The 26,293-nt window shown below is 37.9% G+C and overlaps 1 protein-coding gene across 12 annotated transcripts in view; it reads left to right on the top strand.

Moving 5' to 3' along the window:
- The window catches only part of LRMDA (leucine rich melanocyte differentiation associated), a 741,452-nt gene extending 716,251 nt beyond the window's left edge, over positions 1–25,201 (top strand). For all 12 annotated transcript variants that reach the window (XM_071811807.1, XM_071811805.1, XM_071811806.1 and 9 more), the window contains one exon: positions 23,001–25,201. In XM_071811807.1, the coding sequence (XP_071667908.1) occupies positions 23,001–23,080 (80 nt within the window). In that variant the 3' untranslated portion in view covers positions 23,081–25,201. The remainder of the gene's footprint in view (positions 1–23,000) is intronic.
- Positions 25,202–26,293: the final 1,092 nt, after the last annotated feature.

Raw genomic sequence — 26,293 nt, 5'->3', positions numbered from 1 at the left:
ACAAGATTTTCTTGACACTCATGTTATAACATGCAGTTGTTTTAGTAAATCATGTTGCAGAGGAGTAATAAACGATGAAAATGCGTACAATCCTGCCTCACAGTGTAGAGCCCTTCCTATGGCTAAATACCCAAAGGGTGTTTCAGTCACTGCTTTGCTTCACAGTGCCATGTTGTTACTTAAAAAGTGGAAGTATTTTTGGATGCTTTGTCTATGACAGTCAGGGCGTTAGCTAACCTGTCCCGTGGAAATGAAGATGAATGGTAAGTCTCTAGTCTGCTACCCAATGTTATTTGTAGTTATTTTCCAGTCTTACATAGAACGTGTGCTGCAAGGCAAAGGCCATGGCACAAATGGACAATCAGCCGCCTTTTGAATTTCTAACTGTCATTTAGAGGCTCAGTTTTGAAGTTACTTAAAATAGTACGTAACTGTGTAGAGAAGAGAAAGTTACAATCTTATGTGTTAATAGAAGAAAGTATTAGGAATTGAGATCAGTAGATTTATTAAAAGATCTTGAGGAATAGCAAACCAAATCTCTTAAAGCCTTTGTTCAAAGGGAATGCTTAATATAAGGATTTAAGACCAAATACACTTCTTTTTCAGTATAATGTAATGCTGATTTGTAGAATCAGTGCACAGAAAAAATATTATAACAATAATGTTGTTGGAAGAAGGTTAAGCACATCTTTATGAAAAAACAACATTGCACAGACAGTCTTATTGCCGGTATTGTTCTCTTATTGCATTGCAGCATGTGTAACATCCAGGTCACTGCTAGTGCAAACCAGACAAGCTTAAGCTGTGATGAGTGATACTGAAGGGGGAGCAGGGCAAGGGGGGCTGTGTGTGTGGATCTGGATTGTCTCAAACTCAGACCCCAAGCAGAGATCCAGTGCTGGCAAATACAACGAGAGTCTGTGGGGAAACTCTGCGACTGAAGCCTGCAGGGAATGGGAAAGAGTACTTCCAGATAGGCCACCTTGACAAAGGTATTAGGTGTAGCAGGACATGCTGGTGTTGTGAACACATTGACAGTTATGAGCTTTTTAAGCGAATGTTTCTCATTTTCTTTTTTCTCTTTGTTAGTTAGGTTGGATTGGGTGGCTGGTGCTGAAACAATTTAATCCTTGTCTACAAAGCAATTTATTGCAAGTTATTGCATCCTATTGCAATTGATTGCTTTATTGTTGTTGGCATGTTCTGTGCTTTTTCTCTTAGAAATTTCATTTTGGAAATGTAGTAATAATATTTTACATGTGTAGAGTGCCTTTCATCACAAAATACTTCACAAACTAGATAGTTTTGCAGTCAGTTGTTTGAAAGGGACTCCTGCTGGTATCAGGACACAACCGTCTTTGCCCATGTAGTCTGGTCAAGCCAAAGCTTTTTCATTCTATCCACTTTCTAGTAACCTGTATTGTCACCTGAGTAATAAATAGCTTGGATCCATTTACTGCTGTGACTCAAAATCTGAAGTTCTTGCTAGGTAGGAAAACAGTTTAAATTATACTGGCCGCCACCCTGTTTGCCTGATTGGCCACAAAACTAAGAAAAAGAAGTGCAAGAAAGGAACTTGAGACCTAAACAAATGTATTTTTAAGTCTCGTTATTTTGGTTTTGTGCATTGGTTTAGGTGGGTATGATTTTTAAAAGTGTTACTGATCCAGATCCTGTGTTTATTTGACCAACTTCTGTTGGTTTTAAAATTTGCATTTGTCTTATATTTATTTTATTGTGTGCTATGCCTTAGAGCTAAGACACTGTATTAATGAAGTTGACCAGCTAGAGGTAAGCATGTGCTCTGTGGTAAGCTGGCCTTAAATTTGAGCAAATCCTTGGAAATGCTATGTTATTCAGTGAAAGAACTGAATTAATTTAAACTGAACCACACACAACCTTTTCAAAATTAAATCTGCTACGTATATGGATAATACTACTCTTAAATATTCAGCCTCTCTTACTTTAATTCAGTGGATTTTTCGCTGTCTCCACATAGCTTCCATGTAAAAGGAAAAGCTAATCTACTGGTTCAGACAAAAGGCTTAAGTTCAGTTTATCTGTGTTCTGTTTCCTTTTTATCATGTTCTTGCTTTTTTTTCTTCCATCTGTAAAAAGGAGATGACAACACTTCACTGCCTCATGATTGTGTAAGGATAAATACATTGATTGTAAGATGTTTAAAATGATGGAGCCAAATATAGAACTAGGCCAATTTATATACAGAGAGGCTTTCAAATTAGAAGGTGGGATATTTTGTCTTGGAGAGTGTGGAGGAACAGATTAGCTGTTTCAAAGTATTTAGTAATGAAATGGTTAACAAAATATATATACAGGCACTGTTTAGGTTTCAGAGTTAACACCCTATTGAGATGATTGAAAATAGTTCACATCTTGCTGAACTGTCATTTTGAGCTGTCTGCCAATTTAAGAACATATTGCTGCCTCAGTTAACATATGGTTCGAGTTGATACAGTTTTCTGTGCAACCATGAGAGCTAGACACATCATTATATGAAAATGAAAACAAATGGCTGAGTCCTGAGCTCAGTGCTTTAGGCCCCCCTGGTGTAAGCAGGAGTTCAAAGCCACCTCGTCTTCCTGTTTGGAGATTCCTGCAGCACGAAAGAGTCCAAGTGCGATGCTGAGCCGCAATAGCCAACTCCCATGCCGCAGAGCTGTGGCATGCAGCCTGCAAGGGATGTTCCCAGGAAAGAAGTTTTACAACCTGGGCACAATGGCAAATGTTCCCCTGGATTGCTGTACCTAATTTGTCAAGAGTTAATTAGATCCTGGATTGGTGAGCCTCTCTTTGGGATTTCTACTCCTGTACTATATCACTGTTGTTGCAGAAATGTTATACTGGATACACTGAAGAAATGAACCCCAAGGTCTTGCTGCATCTTAACTGTGTTGTACTGTAAGCTAATGCTAGCAAGCAGAAAAATAAAGGTTAAAGTTTCTAAGAAAACACTCTCTTTAGTGAGCACCATGAGGTAGCTTTTGATATCTGCAGAAATTAGTTGAAAAATCTTGCACTGAATTCATAATGGCTCAGTTCTAGGACACTCGCAGTTGTTTTACATATTGTCTAAGATTTCTTTTCTGATGTGATAGAAACTCCATGGTTGTGCTACACTTTGCTGTTCTTAAATTAAGGTACAGTTCCTTTTTTTCCTACTTAAGCTAGGTAAATTATGCAATATTTTGAACTCATTTGTTACTAGGATATCTTCATTGCCGAAGCTCCTGGTCTGTCTCATGTCATTGTAGAAAATTAATTCACTACAAACAAGTTATATTTAAATTATTTCGAAGGTCTAACTAAAGCTGACAAAACCAAAACAGAATAAAATTGAAGCAGAGATTTCATCTTTTCCTTGTGCAGTGGGGCAAGATGCAGACCAGAGTGACTCAGGTAATGTGTACAGCATAGAACTATTCATATTTAGATAAATGGACTCTTTCTCTTGTACATATGGCTTTATAACTGGCTCATTTCCCAACATTCTTTTTGACTTGACTTTCACATTCAAAGGAATCCAAATATCTGACCAAAGCTCATTTAATTTCTCCTGCCTATTAGAAGTATTTGTGCAAAATGAAACCACAAATCAACTCAGGTTTGCTTGTGAGATTGATGAACCATAATGAGTCTTCAGTTGAACTGAGTCTAAATTTCAGTCATCTAACAAAACACAAAAGCATATCCAAAATTCACTTTGAGTGTATTTCTATGTATCTGATAATTTATTTTTAGGTCACTTATTTTTGGGCAGTTAAAAAACAGTCAACTGACAGAGAAATGCCGCTTAGCAATCCCACCTGCAGACTACCCGTTTACATACTGGTACACATATTGCAGAGACATGTACCAAATGGCAGTTCTTTGGCTTATAAGGTAATGGCAGGGCACAATTAATTTCTTTGGAGCTATGCTGCTGGAAGATATATGTTAAAATCTTGCTGCTTCACCGGTCATGTTGTTCAGATACACCACGGCCTCTGGTGTGTTCCTTAGACTTGACTGGAGCCTTCTGCTCCCTGCTGTGCCTTAGCAGAGAACATTCTGCAATGGGATCACAACTGCCCATGGGTGCAAAGAGGCCAGGCTAGATGGTGCAGTCAGGTGAAGTGTGGCATCAGGCTTGCAATTGTGAGGATTACCGTATACATGACAGCACATTCACAACAGATGTCTCATCGTTCATACATATAGGTTTGCCTTTTCTACATCTTTGTGAAAGAATCTTTATTTGGCCAAGTTGGCAAATAATCTCCCAGAGTTCCAAGGCCACGTTTTTGGTTGTCTTCTTCAGTTTCACAAACTTTCTGAAGCAACGTCCTTGCGTAGCTTACTGTGTTGGTTCTTTCACCTCATGCTGTTGCTGGGATTATGCTGGATTTGGGTGCTCTCTCCAGGGTTCTCTTCACCCAGACTGATATTTAACAGTAAGATGATCACTGATACTTTATAGCTTATGCTAATTGCCTCATCGTTCCTTGTTTTCAAATTTATGCATAAATCCAGATTTTAAAAGCAGGACATTGACTGTTTCTGTAGGTAAAGATCACTACATCCCAAATGATGTATTAGGCCTTTGTGGAGATTTCTATGTTTGTTACAAGGTGCTATTATGCTTGTGTTCCTGTCTACAACAGGGAACCTGTTGGTTTTGTTTTCTATGAGATCTTCATTTTTGGAAGCTAAATTACTGCCATTAGGCTCAATGAGTCTAATGCCCTACCACTATGTGTTTACCCAGCACAGTGACAGGGTTTTATTTATAGGTAGCGAAGAGGAAAGAAACCAGGATGCATTTCATTGATCTTTCCATGTTGTAAATGTAAAATTCATGTGCATTTTTGTTTGCTTTATAGCTGTTCTCTTTCCTTTTCCTTATTTAATATGTACTTCATACTGTGCCAAGGGGTCAGTAGGGCAAATCGAGGAGCCAGATGGCTTACCTCTACCCCAAGGAAACGTACCAATATTTAGCTGGGCATTTTACCAAATAAAGGCAGGGCTGGAATCCACAATAAATGTGAGAGTTGGTTAAAACTGCATCATTTTCTTAGATTCACAGCTACAACCTCCTTGAGGCATGAGCTTTTTATACTTCACTGCTGCTTTCTAGCTTTCTCCAAGTAACTGCATCTTAGAAGATATTAGAGGGGGGTGCAACTCATTTTATTTATTGCCTTTGCACAGAAACAAGTTTCAGTTATTTTAATCTGACTGAAATAAGAAACCATAATCCATGGATGAAAAGACAGTGGACAAACTCAGTTAAATCCTTAGTACCCTGAGGACGTATATTTTGTCCATTTCTGGTTTTTTATGTTCCTTTTTTTCTGCTGTTATTCCCAACTTTAACTTTTGAAAAGCCAAGCAGTTTAAGTGGCCGGGCCTGGGGAGCTTATTTGTATGCAGCACAAATTTCAGGATCTGTTCCCAAGCCTGTGCAGAGTGAAAAATGGCCTGCATTTTCTTGATAGCCCATGTGGTTGTAAAGAATAAATGGCTAATGAATTACAGATGAACATTGACGCAAATTAATCTTCCTGATGTCCCTGGGTTATATGGCAGCCATTTAAAAGTTTAATCAATACACTAAAGTTGAAAACATGCAGGCACTGCAGTTGTTTGGATGTAATAAACATCAGAGGGAAACGGGAGGCTTGTACCCAGTCCATGTATCATAATGACAGGTATTTATGTTTAATGGACTAAATATTTTTTATTGGAAGAGAGCAAATGTCAGCTTAACTTTGTAAGCCCCGCATTCAACTTTCCTTTGAGGTTGGTGAGAGACGGCTGACATGTCATTGAAAATGGAATGTAAAAAAACCAATTGAGACAAAGTGAGGATAAGGAGCTGTTTTGCCGACGAGATGTTGCTTTAATGCTCTGCAACTATTCATTAAATAAAATGTAAACTCTACCATTTCAAACGTTGCAGTAAAATGGTTTACTAGGGCAGACTTTAAATGGTTATTAGTGAAAACAAGAGCCAAACGCTGCCAAATATTCTTTTCTGGGAAACATTTTATTTGAAAAGTCTTTTCCTGAGTTACAATTTCAGAAGATTTATAATTATGGAGCAGTTCCCCCCCTTCCCCCTGCCTTTCCTTTTTGAGACAAAGAAAAACAGAAAAACAACTTTCAGAATAACCATGTGATAGTCCTTTTTTTTACCCCTTTGAAGAGATTATGTAAGCTTCTCAGAAGCTTGGATATTAATTGCAGTTGAAGGCAATAAATTTTAGAGCTGTGTGTGTCCAGGACTTACCCATCATTGCTATAAATGGGGAAGGAGGCTATACAAGACTGCCAGATTCACCAGGCCTGCACAGTTGCTTGGCTATGTGAAAGACTGCGTGAATTTATTTTCTTTATCTGAAGAAAAATGTTGTTGTCCTATCATTCGATCTTACAAAAAAAGCAAACTTCTTCCCCATTAAACAAAAAACTTCAATAAACGGAAGAAAAAGAGAAGATCCATGTTTTACCATCTTTCTGTAATGTTTTAGCACCCCATTTTTTGGCTGATCTTACCTGAATGGACCCTTGATGGCCTAGAGTGGTGTCATGTAAACTTCTGGTAATGTATACTGTGGAACCACTTCAGAAAGAGAGGATTGTTTCAAGCCTATGGGTCACTGTTTGCTCCTTTGGTGATTGGTTGAACTGATTCTCTCTTGATTTCATAATCTTTCTAAAATATTCCATTCAGTTAAATACTTGCTCTTAATAACAGAGCAGCAAGTCATGTGATACAGGTTTGATGTCTGACCCCCTACTTCATGATTTCCAAGCATATTGTGTAGGCTTTGCCCAAGACTGTTTAAGGTGGACAAGTGCATTGGGGGAGTGGCAGAAATCTCATATTAATAGAGAGACACCTGACAAATCTAATTCTCATTGGGCAGGGAGGCAGTTAGTTTTATTCAAACAGCAGTATCTATTTCAACATCTGACTATGTGCCATCAGATTCTACTTTGGTAAGGTGACTACTAATATTGTGAATAAAGCCAGATTTGGCCAAATAATGTTGTAGATTGAAGTGATAGTGTCATGTTTATAGGAGATCATACACTGCTTCTTGATAACAAAATAATTGTTGAAGAAGCATCTGAAAGCGTTACTCTTGTCTACTATTTGCATTTTTGTGCAAGCTCGTAAGTAAATATGTCTTTACGCCATGAAAAGTAAAAGAATGAATTGAGTGCATTGGCCAACCAGTCTGTGAAGGCTGAAGAGCCCATCATGCAGCCCAAGATTGAAATCACGCAAAAATGGACGTGTAACTTTCTCCTGATTTTACCTTCTGCAGTAGGGAGTGGGTTGCTCTTTCCATTGCATGACCACACTGCACTATGACTCAGATTTACCTGGAATGCAGTGAAAGGCAACTGAGCTGTGACATGCTGTTTTATAGCCATTAGAAATGGTCTGTTGAGTTGTTCTGAGCTGACTTCAATGCAACTGGTGAAGGGGAACGTTGGAGACTATTATTGTCATAATGAAGCATCAAAGACTTGGAAGCAGGACTGCAGTGTCCTGCTGAACTAAGTTGCAATTTGCTTTAGTTTCAAAAATTGTCATATTTTTCATAAAGTTCAAAAGCGGTTTTCTGAAACTGCTCAAAAGCAGTAAGCTTTAGTGGCATGTGAAGTAAAACAGCAGGTATCTACAGTAAAACACTAACAAGATTGCACCAGGCAGAGGTGGTGCTAGTAGAAAATTGGAGGTAAAGAGTGGGTGACATTAGATTGATTCTCTCTGTCAGATGGAAAACTCTTTTCAGTAACTGTTCACAAGATATGAAGTCCTCTGTAAAACAGTACATTGGGGAGTGCAAGCTTCCACTATCCAGCATACTACTGCCACAGCAGAAGAAAAGATATTTTCCTGGTCAACCCATTATACCATGTGACTAATTTACTATTTTTTTTTACTACATTTTTATAAGAAGCTTGAATTTTAGACGAAGAAATCCCTTTTACTGTGGTTTCTGAACATTTAAACTCTGTAGAGAGACTGCTGCTGTGTATTACAGGCTTATGTATAAAAAACAGAAATAAAAAAAAAAACTGCTGTAAAAGATTCCTTTTAAAGGAAAAAAGCAGAAAATGTGACAAGATTTGAAGTGAGATTCAACTTCATTGAGAGAAAGTATCTAAGGATGTATGAAAAAAATTGTCAAATGATGGAATTATTAGTGATTAAACATGGCTTTTTAAGAGCACGTTTCATTCAGTTCTTAATTATGTGGGTGCATATATGTACTTAAGTACAGCAGCCTCACAGAACTGTCTTGAAGATTCACCAGCCCAGACACAGAAATCTATCTGCTCACCCTTTGCCTTAATAAGTGACGATGAAAAAAATCTAATGTTTTTTTATCTGTCCATCATAAAAATTGCCTCTGACTACTGGCTTGATAATGTTTTGCAAGGCTGATACATATTGTGCATCTAAGTACATATCTGTGGGTTTTTTTCCTACATAGTAATAGTGCAACAAAGATAGATGGTTTGTCAGATAGTAGAATATCTTGAAATAGTGATACAAAACTATCAATCTGAAATATTTTAATAAATTAAAGATAAGGAACCGTGATTTGGAAAAGTACCTTTTTCTTTACCATGTTCGTTTTGAATCCCTCAGGAATATGAATGTGATGTTAAAGGGTGAAAGCAGTTTGAGAATTATGCCATTTGCAGCCTTCTTTAACTGGGACCCACAGCCTTGACAGCTATTAAAAACTGAAGCAACTTTTGGTTCTGATTTTGTATAATGAGCATATGACAAAAAAGGGGTTTATCCTGCATTATCCTCCAGGTGTAACTCTGCTGTCTGTCAGTTTATCCTGTATTTTATTTTGATGAAGAGAGAACATTAGGGAGAAAAAAAAAAAAAAATCTCCTTATCAAAAAGCTTAACAGGAAAGAAAAAAGTCTTAAGACAGTGTCATGTATTGCTGCTTATTTGTGATGGTTAAAAGAATTATCTGAAAACAAAGAAGTCTTTCACAATGAAGCTAAAACACAAAAGCTTTAATAACATTTACATCTGTGTATCATCCATGTCTCCAAATGCAAGTCATGAATAACACATAAACTAGAGTATATAGGGAACAGAAGTGCTAGCACATCATTTAAAATCCAACACACCCCATCGTCAGTGGAACCAAATACACAGCAGGAATGGTTCCAGTTGATAGACACACAATGAAGTCATTGAAAATGAAAACATATTAATTATGTTTCTAAATGTTAAGATAGTAATGGCTGAATTCTCTAATCTTGGAATAATATTAATGCCCCAAATCCATGGAGGAAAAGTGTGTAATGTTTCAAAAACTGTGGAAAATTTAGTTTTGAATTCACCTGTTTGTGTCTCTCCCATGACTGACTCCACAGCATGGGGAGTACCAGGGGCAAGAGCAGGAAGTGCAAGACAAAGACAAAACCAGGGAGAATTATCAACCAAAAAAAAAATGTTCTTGGTCTAAACAAGCCACTTGCACGACGTGAGCTAATTATAAGAATAGAGTATTTCTAAACTGTAGCTGTTATGTGCTTAAGCAAACCCTGCTGGGAGAACTGCTTTGTAGAACACCTCTGCTAACACAGACACACAGAGTGCCCTTTAATAGAGGAATTCAAAGCGCAGTGTCTAAGTGAAACCTTTTCCGCTTCCAAATTTTTCTGAGCTTATTATAGGATGTGATCCTGGCTTGTCGCTCTAACATAGGTTTCCCTTAAATGTTTTCTATTTTCATTTTCTTTTTTCCATATGTTAAATCCAAACAACAGAGGCTGCAGGCTGTGTATGTGTGTTGGGAAATTAGTAAGGGGGGCTAAGGGGGAATGCTCAGGTTCTGCGCTAGAAAATGATAGGTGTCAAAAAAAACCACAAAACACCTAGCTTGATCGTGGTCATTTTCTTTACATAGCAACATTGGTTTTTTTTGTTTGTCCCTGCAGACTAGTGAGATCACTCATATGGTAGTTAATTTTAGTTGTATTATTTCTCTTTGCGTTCCACCAAATCCTCATCCATGCATCTCTGACACAAGACTATTGCACCTGGTTTCTTAACTCTATTAACTCTACTGAGCTGGTGTGCTGAGTGCCCCTGATCCTTAATGTCTTTATGCTAAAACCCAAATCCTCCCAACAGCAAGGGGTTAATTGTCTGCTTTCAGTGCACTTTAAAACTCCAAGCTCTTGGGAATGATGTTTCCATGAGGGTTGAATATAATTACAAAATAATATAGGCACTCTGTCTTATTGTCGGTGAGTGATACTCAAGTCCTTGCTGTTGTTGCTGCATGTGTTTATATTGAGGCTCTTCCTTCAGTGTACTTGATGCAAGGTATTTGCAAATTTGAGCCTTTGGGCTTTAAATGTTGTGCTGCTTCTTCTGTTCCTTATTCACTACAGATTATGTATAATTGATGACCTGCATTTACAGACATGGGTGGTATACAGATGTAAATGTTATTATAGCTTTTATATTTTATGTTCTCTCTGAAAGATCATTTTGTCTTTGAATAATACTCCTGTTCAGATTTTGGGGGGTTTATCTCTAAAAGAGAATATGAAACGGATATTGCACATCGTATATTTCTTAAAAGTAATTTGGAATTTTAGGGTATGGGATTGGTGGTGACTGATACACTGCCTGGATGAGATATATCCCTTTGAAAATAACAGCGCCAGTACATGCCTGCATCTGTCTAACCTCATAATTCACTTTCACATTGGGTTATGGATGTCTGCATTCAGTGAGTCTATCTTCCCTTTAGGTATTATTTCAGCCCTTTGAGATAATAAGGAAAGTTTAATTGCGTTGTTAATTGATTTTTTGCACAACATTATTACCTTGATTGATTGGAGAGTTGATGAAAATGTTAGACACAGGCAGTGTAAAGTATCAGCCCAGTAAGGAGTGGGAGCCTTGTGGAGAATAGATAACCTTGATGTTAAGAGCTATATCCTTCAGATATGTCTTCCCTTGACATATTGATGGCCCTTGAAAAGGGAAAAGCTGATTGTATGCAGAATGCAATCATTAAACCCACTTCAGCTGGCTGTTGATTAATTTGTTTTTTCCTGAAGGATCTAGTTAAAGAGAAGACCTCACTAGTATCAACAGCAGCCATTTTCCAAGCTTCAGATTATTCTTAACCCTCTCCTAGAAGAAAGAAAAATGATACTGTCTTGATTTAGACAGGCAAATTGTCTGAAAACATTCAGTATAACTGCAATTTGGGGATTATAACACTCCCTTTACCCTGTTAACTACTGCTTCCTCTATGACCTTTCCTCCCTCTGCCTTCAGTATTCAGCTTTGCCACAGCCATGGCTAGCAGAAGGTCATGTTTGATGTTTTCTGAGTCAGGCTAGTGTCTGTTCTCAGCAGAGGTGCCAACAAGGATGTCAAGCTTGTTTTGCCCAAAGACTGAAATACTACAGTACCATATAGCTGCTTCCCAGGAGCTTCCCTGAAAGGACCAGAGGGTTCACTGCACACACATAAGTGGTTAAGCTTTCCTTATCCCTGAATAGATCTTTCTTGTGTAATTTTTTGATATTAGTTTTGAGATCTTTGAGGTCCTCAGTAGGGCAGTTGTGAAGTGCATTACTTCTGTCAGAGCACAAAGGGTGCTGTGCAAGTTGGTGTGCCCAACACCTACTCCTTCAGGACAGAGACTGTTCAGTGCTGCCCCAGGCTTAACAGCAGCAGCCATGTACTCTGCTGCTGGATGTGTTTAACCAGTGAGTACACGTGACTAGCTTTCCCACTGTGAATTACTGTGATGGGCTAATCCTGGACTACCTGCTGCCTTCAGAGCAATTTCTGATTTAATGACACCCACTCTGAGAGTGAAGGTGAAGAGTATTACCTGTAAAAGCCATTGTGTAAATGGCCTTCCTGTGGCAGATGTGGCTTCCTTGGCCAAAAAACATTCTCTGGATTGAGGGATGGCTTCTGTCTTAAGCATGTCTTCCATTTGTATCAGTAAATGACCCAAGACATCTACAATATTTATGCAGCTTTAACCAAACAACTGTATGTCTTGGACACAGAATGTGGTGGAGGTTTTATCCTTCAGTTAACCATTTAGAGGGTATTTGGTAAAGCAGTAGGTTATTGCTTCCTGTTTAGCTTGGTAGTCTCAAAGACAGTTGCTGTTAATTTGTGCTTGTGAGTGATACAGTGATCAGTGTTGTTTGATTGTTTGGCCAGATGTGTTTTATTAGGTCCAATGTGCACATTTGCCAGTTGGCTCCTTTTTAATATGGGGACATGTTAACTTACTACATAGTCAAGTCTGACAAATTTGAACCAGCTAAATAAGTGAGTAATATTTCAAGCTGTCAAAGTGAGTGAATACTGATTAACTGACACACTCCAAAAGCTCTCACCAATATTCGTGCTCCAGTGAAAAAGGTTTACTAAGCATAATGCTTGTTAGAAAGTCTTTGGTGCTTTGACTAAACTTTAATGACTCTGACCCTAATGGAGGGGTTTTAATGTGTTTCTCTTGAGCTATTTCTTAGGCCCCTATCTTTTATCTTTAGCAAAAGCTTCCATAAAGGCTAAAAGTGCACTTGTAAACTATGTTCCGCTGTCCACTGTGATTTAACCTTCAGCCTCCCTCTCATTAGCATGTTTGTAAAAAGAGGCTGAGAAGGGGAAAAAGAGTTGAGGATGGGAAACAATCACAATGTTTTGGCATGACGTACTGGAGGCAGTCAGTGTTTGGGGGAGCTAGACTGTGACCACTAAGTATTTAGCAATAGCAGATGGTGTTATATGTGATATAGTATAGATCAAGCTTCTGCTAAGAGGCAAGTCCAGACTTAGTCTGAAGAACTAGATACTTGCTGAATACATTGCAGATGCATTTCTGATTTCATTTGGTGCTATATAGCACAGGTATAGAAGAGATAAAGGAGCTCACCAGTTGTGTGGGGTCCAGATGTGTCTCAAAAAGTGCCAAATGCCTCCAGCTTCCACTGGAAATCAAAGGAATGCAGGGCCTTGTAGTATCAGCTTCTTAAAAATGCTTGATTTTGTATTAGGAAGAATCATAGCAATCCTATTATTAGCAGTTAGTTAAATGTTTCCTTTGTTTCTGGGGAAGGGCTTATGGAAAGGAGCGAGTAATGGCATGCAAAGAAGGTTCCCTTAACTGTATCATAATGTGACAGCAGCACTATTTCATTATGCTCTTTAATTTTGAGAGACTTTTTTCCCAGCTTTAAAAATAAAAAGCAACTTGTCTTTATTTCAGATGACTCTCTTGAGAAATTTCAAACCAGTTGAACCAGACTGAATTTTGTATGGCTTTTTTTTTTTTTTCCTAATGTGAACTCCTCCAGCAGGAAAACATTTGAGATCCAAGAGCAAGTTTTACTCATGAGATGAGCCAAATTTATGTCGAAACTCTCCAGAAGGGCCCTGCTGCTCAAATTTTTTTTTCACATAAGAATTTGTAATTTTATTGGAATGCTTGCAGACTTTCCAAACAATTATTCCAAAAGTTTGCTTTCTGGCCCATAAATCATGGTACATTTGTTTAATTCTATCACTGTTACTAAAAGAGCTTACTTTCCTCTTTTTTCACCTTGCATTTTACTACTAATGCAATCTCTGCGTGGTTAAAGTTTGTGAAGTACAATATAATTATCCCCACTTTCTGTTTTCTTAATGACCCTGTAATTCTTTACGGTTTAACTCCATTGCTGTTAAATGTAAGTATTATTAGTAGAATGTAGCCCGAAGTATAGAACAGCCTCCAGAAATGCCATTTTTGCATATGTTAGCCAAATTAACTGAAAATGTTCTGAATTATTATGGTGAGTGTACACTGACAAGCTGAACTTTAATACATGGTAGGGATGGGATTTTACAATCTCCTTTTCCTTCACCATTCTGAATATATTAAAAGTACATTTTATGTTGCTTTAGTGATCATACCTTTGCATTATCAAAAGTGATAGAAAGATCATTCAAAACAGCACTGGAATTGATATAGTGAATGTGAGAGAACAAGAAGTCACCCCAGCTGCACTGGGAGCCGGTAGTGTAGATGGGCAGCCACCTCCCCCCATACAATATTCTGAGCCTTTTGTTCAAACCAATACCCAGTGACATCCTTTAGCCCTCTGTGTACACAAACTGATGCTCACTGAGATCAGTCCACCAGAAGTCAGGCTCCTGGGCTGAAAGCAGAGGTCGTATAAATATAGGCTTTGATCACGACAGAACAAGAAACTGGCTGCAAAAGTAACAAACAGTATTGCTTTAATTGTCGTATCTGAGTACTTAGTTTGCTGGTGTGGTCCGTTTTTTAGACAAATGCATGCTGCCCTCTAGTGCTGATGCTCTTGGCTTGAAGCTGCCTGACGGGAAGGGGAGCCGGGGAGATGGGTCTGTTTTGGCAGGGAGTGGTTTTTTGCCTGGTTGCCAAAACTGCTAGTCCATTTTGGGGTCTTTGGTCATTAATAGAAAGCAATTAAGCTCTTGTGACGTGGGTTTAGAGATTAAGGGTGTTTCACAAATGTAACCTGATTTGCATTGGATATTTACAGTAATTTGTTCTGCATTTAGTCTACTACTTTTGTTTAGACCATATATGAGAGAATAAGACATATGAAGAAGCATTTAAAAGACTAAAAGAACTGTGAACCCATACTTCCTTTCCTCCATCACCATCAAGTGTATTCAATATATCTCAATTTAAGCGTGGGTTCACCCATAATATCTGGCATATGATTCTTTCTCTACACTTAGGTTTCTTTGACTGCACTACCTAACTGATGATACAATTTATGTTTCAGAGTATTTAAAAAAAAATCTGCTTTAAAATTTCAACATGTTCAACAAGAAATATTTTATCATAAAGTTGGCATTAATTCCATCCATGATGTTATTTGAGAGTGCAAAAATGGTAAAGATGCACTGAAGAGACAAGAACTCTTGTTTTTTTTTGTTTGGCGCTTTTTGCTTCATTTTCACTGGAGAGAGACATCCCCCCACAACGTTTTTCTCTGATGATGGTTACAATAAGCATGGAAAGATTCCAAAGTAATCCCAAGTGTGGGACCTTAAATTGTAACAATGATACCCAGAGGAGTATGGAACTGGTTAATGATTTAAAGTATTATGCCCTAAATGCTCCTATTTTAGCCAACAGTAGAAAATCTGTAGACAGCACATGCCCAGATCAAAGCTGATCATGTCAATGTCATTCAAGGAGGGAGAGATACCCTCCTTTCCCCCTTCTCTCCCCCCTACCCTTTTTTAAACAAAGTATGACATCTGAGGAACAGTGTGTTGATTGTTCCACTGCCAGGATACGCATAATGGAAACATTAGCTCCAAGATAACTTTTAATCTGTCAGCCTAATGGCCCCTTAATGTGTAGAGGGCTTTAAATGTATGTCAGCCAGGGCTGTATAAAGTAATATAGTTTGTGGCCTGAATGGATCTAGATGACTCTGCACCATGACACAATATGGTTTATTATTAAGTATCAGCTCATCAGCTCATTCCCACGGACTTGGACAAGCCTCTCAGTTTTCCAGTAACAGATTATGTGAGAAAAAGCTTGCAGTGCATTTTTTTCTTTCCTTCTTTTTCATTTTTTTTTTTTTCTTCCCCTCCCAAATTACAAGTTTCAACCCCAGCTGCATTGGGAGCCCTGAAGTGTATTTACAGCAGGCTGCACTTCATCACACATCAGCTTGACTGTTAGTTTACACTGAACATTTATGCAGCTCCCTTGGCCTGGGATGCAAACTTCACATCTTTGTATTCCTATCACCTTCATTGCAAATTTTTCCAACATCCTCTCCCTGTTGACTGCTTTCCTTCCCCTCCCCTACTCTCACTTCCCCACATACTCCCCCTTTTCTTCCCCTCTTCCTACAAACAGGCCAGTGAGACTTGACATGTCACAGTACTTGTCTGTGCAGGATACTTGCAATAATTTAGTGTCTTAGTTTGCCTGCTCTGATTCCTCCCAGCTCTAGCTTAGGTGTATAATTCCAACTCCGTTTCTGTAGACTGGATACTGATTTGATTCTGTGCCTTTTGGTAATTTCTTTCAGTCTAAAAGACCACTTTGTGCCTTATGCTGTAGGGTGTCCAGAGGAAAATATTATCACTTTTTGGCATCCCTACACAGGGAGCAGAGCAGAGAGGTAATTCATCTCCTCTGAATGAGAAGGTTACCTTCCTTTAGTGTTGCTACCCGCAGAGGGATGGGAGAATCAGGATCAGCCATTTGCTGCTGAAGGAATGTCCTCCTTCTCCATGAAACCTGCAATGGACCACACTTCCTGATTCATGAGGAACTCTTTGGGAATATTTGGGAACCACTCTGTGCATATTGTGGCCATGGTGTGTGAATTCTGCTTTAGCCACAGTGAGCTCTGTCCTCAGCCTCCTCAAGCATAATCTGACCCCTTTATGCACAGATAGTTTTGGAGAAATTATGCATTATTTTTGCTTATATTTAGTGTTTCTGTTCCCTTAAAAATAAACTTTCTGTACATTATAAACTAAGTAATATTTGTGCATTTGTTATTTGAGCACTTATGAGTATTTGATGACACTATTTTAGGGATTTTTTTTTTTGTTCGGTTTTCTTTTTTTTTTGCTATGATCTTTCCCGTGTTTGTAAGATAACTATTCTACAGCACTCAGCTGTAGCACAACCAAAGGTGTTCATGTCCTTATCTGTTTTATGCTCCTCTTTCTGTTGCTTCCTCTGCTGTGATTTAAGCAGTCTAGGTCCTATGTCTTGACTCCAGCCTGGAGCATTCTAGAAACTGTGGTTGCAATGAACAGATTTAATTGTAGTAGTCAGAGATCCCATCACATTAACAAGGGCAGCTGCAACTCTTCTGTTCTTTGCTGTGTCATGTTGCAGTTTTTGAGCTCAAGCTTCCCCATACTGACTGTTTTTTTTTTTTTTTTTTTTTTTTCTGGGACAAGGTGAACGTCTGAGGGGACCTCTCTGGTTTACAGACATGGCTGCTTTTGGTAGGACTTAGTGACTCTCGTGATCCCTTACACCTTTACTTATCTTCCAAGTAATCTTTTCAGATTCCTGTGTCAGGGAGTTAATTGTCTGGGTCATGTTCAACAGAAACAATTCTCATGTTCCACGGAAAGTCAATATGATGTACAAAGAGTCTGTCTGTAATTATTTCCTTTCTTGTCCTATAAGTTTGTAGTTTTAAATTTTTTATTAAATTTGATCCATTTTATGGAACATGGACCAACAACATAACTCAACAAACGTTCTTTTCTGCTTTTGACTTTAACAGATCTCTAAACCGAAATGATTTCTTGTTTCTAATTGCTCAAGCTATTGTTCTTGTTTATGAAAATGTATTTTTGCATAAACAGCTATGAAGGTCCAACTATAAATAGATAAATGTCCGCAAGTTGAAGGAGATGAATGAACCTTAGAAAAGTGAGAGACTGACACATATAGTTGGATTTTTTTTATTTGTAAAGTATCTCCCTGATGTTACAGCCACAAGACACAGTAGACCTAAAAGCACACTGCTTGGGTACAAACAATATTCTGTTTATTCTTTTTCCCCCTATTACTATTAGACATTTCTTTCCTCTCCTCCCACTCTGTCCCCCACCCCAACCTTGCCCATTGTGAATCTTCGCATGGATCTGTGTTCCCCAAATTGCGAGCTGGTTTTGCTGAATACCAGGCTCTTTTTTTTTTTTTTTTTTTTAAATGACTTATTAAGGATTACAAAGCAAATATTTTTGAAGGAGCATGCATTTTGAAATATTTTTGTATTAATACTTTTTTCAACATTCAGGAGTTAGAATGTTCTTAATGGCGAATATAGAATAAATAGATCAGGTACAATTAGGTGGAGTGACTTTTTTTTTTTTTAAAAAATAACTAAAATGACTGAGAGTATATATAATTTAATTCTCCTGCTGTAGCAGAAAAAGTAGCCCATGTGCTACTGAAGGTGAGAGGATTAGGCTTCTAATTTCTTTTAAATCTCTAGTATTTCATTTCTCATAGAAAGCTAAGGTAGATTTGAAAATAAGTTGTCAACTAGTAAACTTGATAAAGTTGTTACAATTTCCATGAAGATAAATATAAAATGAAAAATTACTATACCTCTGTACAAAGGATTTTTTGTTTCAAACTACCTTTCTTATTCCTTAGATGAAAGGGTTTTTAAGAGTTTTGAATTAATTCACTGATGGAGGTATTTTGCCTAAATCAGTAGCATTGTAGACTTGAAACTGTTTGTAGATAGGTATTTATTCTCCTCTAAATGTTGTAAGTAGGGAATTCTTTTCCTTTGAAGGAAGTTTATATTAATATTCAAGAGAATTTTGCAACTTCTGTTCATTAATTGTAGAAAATGCCCAAGTGCCTAAAAAAAAAGGATAATGGTATTGATATTTCATCCTGAAGGGTCTCAAAACAATTTACAGATTGGCAGTATAACCATACTGAAATGCACCCAGCTTCTTGGTGGAACATGGCAGCTGTTTAATAGCCCATAGCAAAACTATACAACAGCAGGTTGTGGAAAAAGAGATGACTATGGATCAAATACAAATTGGCAGTGAAGGATTTAGGTAGTGTACTCAAATCAAAGTTAGGCAAAGTGGAATTCCACTAGAATATTGAGGTTTTTGTGTGAAGTGCTGCACTTTATCTGGCCACAGCTCCTTCTATGAGGACCTGTGGTGAGCCCATGTGAAAGACAGGCAGAGGACTCTGTGCTGAAATGTAATCCCTGATGTATGCTGTAAACCAACGTGTTTGACAAACAAATTTAATTGTGAATACTTTGCTGTTTACACTTGCAGAGGGATTTATTAAAAACATTTGATGTTAAAATAGGTGCCTGAGGGGGATCTTGGACAGATGTAGCAATAGGTTTTGATGGGGGTGGCAAAAGTTTTGACTTGACTGCCTAATTTTAGTAATTACTTTTTAAAGAAAACTGAATGCTACTGGGGAAGGCTGTGTTGCTAACAGATGCCCCAGCTGTGATGGCTGAGAGGTGTTTTTTTATACATGTAGAGCATTTATTTGCTAGGAAAAAGAGGAAACCGAGAAAGGCAACAAGATACTACCAGGCAACAACTCGCTTAGATCACTGTTGGCCTGAGCTGAATTTTGACCTGTGACTAAGTCTGTATGATCTATAGGTCTAGCACATCCCATTGTGACTTCTTGTTACCATTTTCCATTTAATAAATGAAGATCTGCAAACTTTTTTTTACTCTAGGAAAGTGTACGGAGGTCTGACTGCACCAGCCCTCTCTGCAACACATCCCCAGTTTAAAAGGAGCGAACATGACTTGAACAATTTTTCATGTGCTTTAGTATGCATGTATGTATTTATTTATTTATTTGGATAATTGAGTTTTCACTCAGCTAAAGAAAAGCTGGTGTTGCTGACACTACAATGTGTTTGTGAAGAAAGACTGATGCCACAACACATGCAAGCAACTGCAGGGTCATTACTTACCCAGCATAATTAGAACATCCATTCTGAAGTGGGAAAACATTTAAAAGATAAAGAGAGAATTTTAAAATTATTCTTCCCAATGCTTTTTTTTCATAATTATAGTTTTAACAGCTTGTGGTGATGGTAGAAGCAGCTACTTAAGAAAAATTAGAAGCCTCATTCGGGGAAGATGATCCCTCAAGAGACCTTGTGTTGTCATTTCTTAAGAACCGCAAGCAGAAACCTCATTCAGGATTCTGTGTGTTGTTTTGATGTATAGGGGGTATACTTAGCTTATTATGGCTGATGCTGGATATTTTAATTAAAAAACACCACAACAGCCACAGATATATTGTTTCCCCCTTATTCCTTCCCTTGTCTCTCTGCAAAAACACAAACATATTCCTGCCCCTGAACTGCAAGGAATGAACACCATAGCAGATAGGCAGGAAAGAAACAGTAGGTTTACTAAATTCATGTGTGACATATCTTAGCATCAAAATTCTCATTGCAGCACACAAGCCTTTTGTAGTTATCTGAGTTTTCAGCAGTTGCCAAAGGGAGGTGGAAAACAAAACAAAAGAAAACACAGAAAAACAACCAGTCACGGCATTTAATTTATGAGCAAGATTATTGTTTTACAAATAACCTTCATGATAAATAAAGTCTCAGGGCAACATTTTCAGCTGTGCTTTTATCAAGGCTCTCTGAGCAGTGTGTGTAATATGCCTGGCAATCGACTCACAGCTGTGTGCCTGGGTAGGGAATCTCTGCGGAGACAACACTTCCTTAATTTGAACAATTGTAAGCTGCAGGAGTTCAAAAATTTCAGCTGACTTTAACTGTCACTAGCCCAAGCACCTTTATCCCCAGGCGAGCAGCAGCAGCTGGATTTCATTTCCTGCTGCCAGACTGTCCGACATCTTTGCCGAACATCCTGGGAACTGAGCGTCTTTACTTTAAGGATTTTATTCAAGGTGACAGCTCCTCACACTTTAGCGTTCAGATCACCTCAAGTAGCCGAGATATCAGTGAAAATGAGAGCACTTCTCCAGCAAACTCCAAATTTAGATTGACTGAGGTTATCCTTAGGCCTCTAGACCCAGCCTCCATGACAGCACAGGCCTGCCAGTAACTTTAAAACTACAGTGGAGTTTGTAATGATGTCTGGGGAGAAATATTCTGCCGAAGCAGTGGAGGATACTATAAGCGATAGGAAATGATGTCAGATTTAGTTAGGGCTGGAGACAGTGTTAGAATACACTTGGCATAATATGGCACCGGTATCTTTGTCAGCATCTCTGTTTTCTGTCACCGCACACAATCCCAGGCCTGTCTGTAGTCCTGACAGTGTCTTTTCAGATCAGGTTATTGCCAAGTTGGAGACTAGCTCAGCACAGCACCATACAGCCCCCTTTGTTTGAAGTCTGCCCTTTTGTCATTAATGCACTTGATGTCTATTTAAATCTGACGGTGAATGCAGTATCTGTTTTCCTGTCAAGAGATCATTGACAATATTAATACCTCATGTCCTTGCCTCATTTTCTAAGCGCTGACACCTAGCTACAGTCTCCAGCATTCATCAAACAGCACTCTCTCACCAGCATCTCTATAAACAGTCTTGCTTCCAGTCCTTAAGAAATGCGGCAGACCTCAAACAAGACTTCTATCAATACTGATGAAAAAGGAGTCTGAAGAATGCCATTAGTAAACTGTTCATATCCTTTACATTTAGAGCTCTAAATGGCCTTGTTACCAACCTAACGCTTGCTGCAATTTGACTTAGAATGTCATCTGTTTAGATGGAAAAAAATCCTTGCTTTTCATTAGACGTTTGTTTAGGAATTATAATGTCATCCCTTGAATGTGGAAAATGCTCCACTAGTGAAATTATTGAAATTTGAAATTATTGACGAAAGCTTCGTGGAGGAAGGGAAAGGGATCAAGCATGGCACCATATCATCCCTATTTGTGTTATCCTGAAGAGGAATGCGATTTCACATGAAATGACAGGTCTTCGTTGTTTTTTTTTTTTTTCTTCTTTCTGTGTAAGCATGTGTTACTATCCTGATGTTTGGGAAAGGATAGCATGGGTTAATGTTAATCATGTACAGCCCATGCCTTCCAAGGCCTTAGTTGTTTTTCTGATGCACATTATACTGGGAAAATAAATGCAGAATATAAAAGCTTGCATAATTAATTCATACCGCAGGTGAGCACAGTATTTGCTGTGCGAGTCATGTAAAGCTTAAAACAGCAATGAATTGAGGATCTATTCCTCCCCCATCTTTACTCTTTATGTAAGGCAGTGTTTGTCTCCTTTGGGCTTGGTTATGTTTGCCCTTATGGGGGAGAGCTAGGTACTTCAGTGATGCTACGTTAAGACACTCCTAAGGTAGAGGAGACTATTTCACCTTCCTTTCGTGTGTGGGAGATGACTTTAATTTGACTATATGTGCCTGGGGGCACGAAGAACAACTCTGCTAGTAAAATTTAGTATCTTTGAGGATGTTCACAGGTGGGATGTGACTGTGAACTTACGCTTTCACATACCACTTAGTACCACCAGAGGGGATGCTTTTGAATGAAGTGGTGAGATCTGCAGGTATGTATGTCTCACCCACAGCAGTTAAGGCTTCCTCCGGCCTCTTGCCACCTGTACCCACTAAGAATAATGTACCTTGTCTCCCAAAAACAGTGTTCTGGATAATTTTTGAAAGCATCGTCTATGTAGCAATATTTAGTATAATTTATAATTGAATCTTGCTCATGGGGTGTTTTTTGGAGAGCTATTTTGGAAATGTTTTTAATAAAAGGTTTATTTTTATGTCTGGGAAAAATGCTGGAGGCTGGAGGGCTAACTGTAAGAAAGTCCCAAGTTGTAGCCCATGTCTGTTAATGACTTCACGTGTGGATTTCTGACAGTCACTTCAGTTTTCTGCCACTGCAAAACAGGGATGGCTTTAGGCACTTGCAGGATGATTTTGTGAAGGTTTGAAAGGTTTTTCCTAAATCCACATAAAGTGTAGCTATTTACTTCTTTATCCTTTTTACTTTAATCATCAGGAAAAGGCTGTAAATATGTAGTAGGGAGATTACTGAGAGTACAAAATGTGACTTCAATGCAGACTTTCTGTTTTTCAAAAGTGGGAGAGAGATACTGGGGTTTAAAACACGGTGTATGATGTTTCAGTGTAATGTCATTCCAGCTTGGAAGACACTAGTAGATGTATGCTTAACAGGAGGGGTTGTGCAGGTATTTGAACATGTTTTCCTGGTTGATTAAAAACTGCCGGCTGAAATGTTAATACTAAGTATTTCAAATGCCCAAACTTTCTTTTGCAGGACAAGAGGAACCTGTTCCCTTATGTCCTTCAAATTTCCCTAGTTATGTGCTTTCTTTGTGTATTATGCCATTGCTGTCGTAATTGTAATTAATTTTCTTTTTATTGTAGGCATTTTGGGAAAATGTCGCTACATTTACTATGGAAAACATTCAGAGGGCAACAGATTCATCCGAGATGACCAGCTATAAAATACGGCATTGTTTCATGCCTCTTCAGTCCCTCCACATAAGAAGCACAAATTGCATCTACATTTTGAGCATATAACTAAAGTCCTCTAGTGCCTTCTGCTGACTTTGCCAAACCTGTCAAGATCATCCTTCTGTCTTAGTCTGAGTAGTCACACAGAGATTGACATGATTGCCTTTAAGCAGGTCCCATCCACCAGCGTGACAGACAGCTGCAGCCGAGCACGCGGCCTGACAGGAGGAGCACCATGATGGATTGCCTGGTCCAATTGCTGCTTGCAGAAGAGCAGGGGTCACACCTGGGGCTCCAGTGAGCATGCTCCATCGCTCAGCGCCGCAGCAAAAGCAACGCCTTTATCTCCAGCTTGCTAGTTGAGCAAAAGTGGCTGGTGATATCGAAGTGTTTATAGAAGAGAGAGGCTATAATTTCAGATGAAAAAGCCCTTATCTGTTCTTTTTTTTTTCTCTGTGAATTAAGTGCTTGTGTTTCTATTATCTCATACATGCTTACACAAATCCTTTCACGGTGGTTTTTTTTTTGCGGTTTGGTGTCCCCCCCTCCACCCCCAAATGAGCCTAGATGGATTATTCTTTCTTTCAAGAGGGGAAAAAAATATATCCTGAAAATATTTTGGCCATGCAAAGTACTATTAATTTGTATACTTGTTTATATGCAAAGAAAAAGGATTTAAGCAATTTTTTAGACAAACAAAATTTGCTAATTCTTAAATTACATCTCAACATTTACTGACTTTGACCTTCAGATAAGCAATCTTTTTTTAATGCTGTGGAATAGTGGCACAGCTTTACCGTATGTACTTGGAAGAAACCCTCAATTTTGATATTGTGACACTGTGTATTATTCCTGGTTTATTGCACAAGATATTTTTAACTTGGACAGAGATTACATTTAGAATTTAATGCTTAAATTTAGAAAGAAAAATGTGCTTAAAAGGAGTGATATAAAATAAAATTACCACCAGATGGGTATGATTATTCAGAGGAAAAATAAAGTCAATGAAAGTAGCTGATGGAATTAACATAATTAACATTTTTCCTAATAAGTTATAGAGACAAATTCTGATTAATCCGTTTTGATGTCTGTTTAAGATAAGCTATTGTCAAATTTTCAGTAGAGAAAATAAAAATGTATGACACTTCCTGCTTTTCCGATAAACAGTTTGGACATATTTAGAATCATGAACCCATTACTGTGGAAAAAAATAATCTCAGTACTTTATGCATATATTATGTTAAGTGCTAGTGATTCAGTGGGATGGGCCAAGGAATATGCAAATAGTGTGACCTCCAAGCTGTTCTAACCCCATGAATATTGGTCCCTTTTGAGAGCCATGATTGTCTGGCTGTTCTTGGCTTGTTTGAAATTATTTTGTGGTCTTCATTCACTTTCCTGGTTAAAAAAATGTCAGTTGTTAGAAGTTTCCTACTTTGGGGGGCTATTATCAGCTAGTGTTGCAAGTGGAAGTGAACTGGATATTGGAGTCAATCGTGAAGTCAGGTTAGACTGATGAAAAAGAATGGGACACTGGCAGAGAGATGGAGCAAATCTTGCTGCTGCTGAATGTTTTAGGCCTTACTCAGTAAGTGGAAGCCTCCACTCACTCTCAAAGTCTATAAGTCTTTACGATACTTAAAATCAGCAATGAACTTAGAATGATCCAGTTCACACCACCTTTGGTTTAAATTGAGCTGTTTGCCATATAAATTGGTGTCTGGAAAGCATATTTTGGCCACTTGTAATGGCTCTGCTAATGTCATACATGGCTAAAAATGAAATGCCAGTTCACATTAGAAGTCCTAGGAGATAATAGATAAAGGAAAACTGCATGACTCTCTTTTTTTAATAAAAAATATCATTAGAAATATTTAGGGCACTTTTTGTCTCTTAGTTACCAAAATAACAGCAATCCTAGTTTGTTCCTGTCATATTGACTGTTTTGAAGCCTCCACATATTTTGGCCATGGCATATTATAGGCAGCAGAGTTCCAAATAGGGGTGTTCAGAATAACCTAATGTCACTTTCAGTCTGGTTGCATATATGTTCTTGTCTTTATAAAAGGCTTTAACCCTGCCTCAAACAATAAACAGCACTTGCAAACTGACTGCATGATTTTACCATCTTTATTTTGCTTGTTTACTTTTCCTAATGTCAAAACCATTTGTATCATTTTCAGGAGTGTTTTCTTTCCAGCAAAGCTTTGGAGGCAAAAATATTTTTGGAACGAGATGTGATCAAAGGCTTTTGCATTTTGGTTTTTGTTTTCACTTTTCTTTTTCACCTATAGATAAATATAGTAAAGCCTTGATTGATTCTGTGATTTATGATCTGAAGCCCTAATTAAAACTTGCTTGAAGGGAATTCACACTTAATATCACTGATTCTAGAAAATCAAAATGATAGTCTATAAATAATTATTTTATATTACAAAAGTATTAATATTAGGATATTAATTAAAAACAAGATTAGATGTTTATTACTGTATATGCTAACATAATTATTTTTTAATACGAGGAGCAATTTATTTTCAGATATCTACTGCTGATGTTCTGTTTCAAGAGACTGCAAACTTTTTAAACCTGGGGCTGCTGTCTACACCTGGTTCTTTCCTCAGTGGGAACTGCGCCTGAATGTCTTAACTGAACTGAGTATCATTAAGGATTAAAGTTGTAGTAAAGTAATCTAAGAAGAGACTCCACTCTCTCTTCTTTACTCCTTCTGCATACATGGCACAACTTTCCCTCTCAAGATTAACTAGGCTATTAAAAATAAAAGATTTGCCTACAAAGCTATAAGGATTTTTAAATGTATATCTTTCTGAGGAATCACTGCATTTTTAGTTCTTTTTGTTGTCACAAGAAAAGTTCTCGCCAGCTATGTTTCTTGACAGTTAACAAGGTTTGAGACCCAAGGTATGCTTGAACAAGTAATATTCAAATTATAAAAATATAACCAAAAAAATATCCAAACTTAAGTCATACGTTCAGTCTTATGATTGCCAGTATTTTGGCTTTTGGCAGACATCACATGCCTTCACAAATGAAGATTAGGAGGCAAATAGTTTTACTTGAAGTTGCCTGTAGTAGCTGTGCTTAGTACATTCCTAACTTTATATATTGAAGAATGTTAATTTCTAACCTTTTAATTAAAAATACAAACTACAATATAGAAGTGAAATTTTTAAAGATAAATGACC

The sequence above is a fragment of the Patagioenas fasciata genome, chromosome 8 (genome assembly GCF_037038585.1).
Source record: "Patagioenas fasciata isolate bPatFas1 chromosome 8, bPatFas1.hap1, whole genome shotgun sequence".
Classification (NCBI taxonomy): Eukaryota; Metazoa; Chordata; class Aves; order Columbiformes; family Columbidae; genus Patagioenas; species Patagioenas fasciata.
The sequence above is the reverse complement of the archived record's forward strand: the minus strand, read 5'-3'. Positions and strand labels throughout refer to the sequence as shown.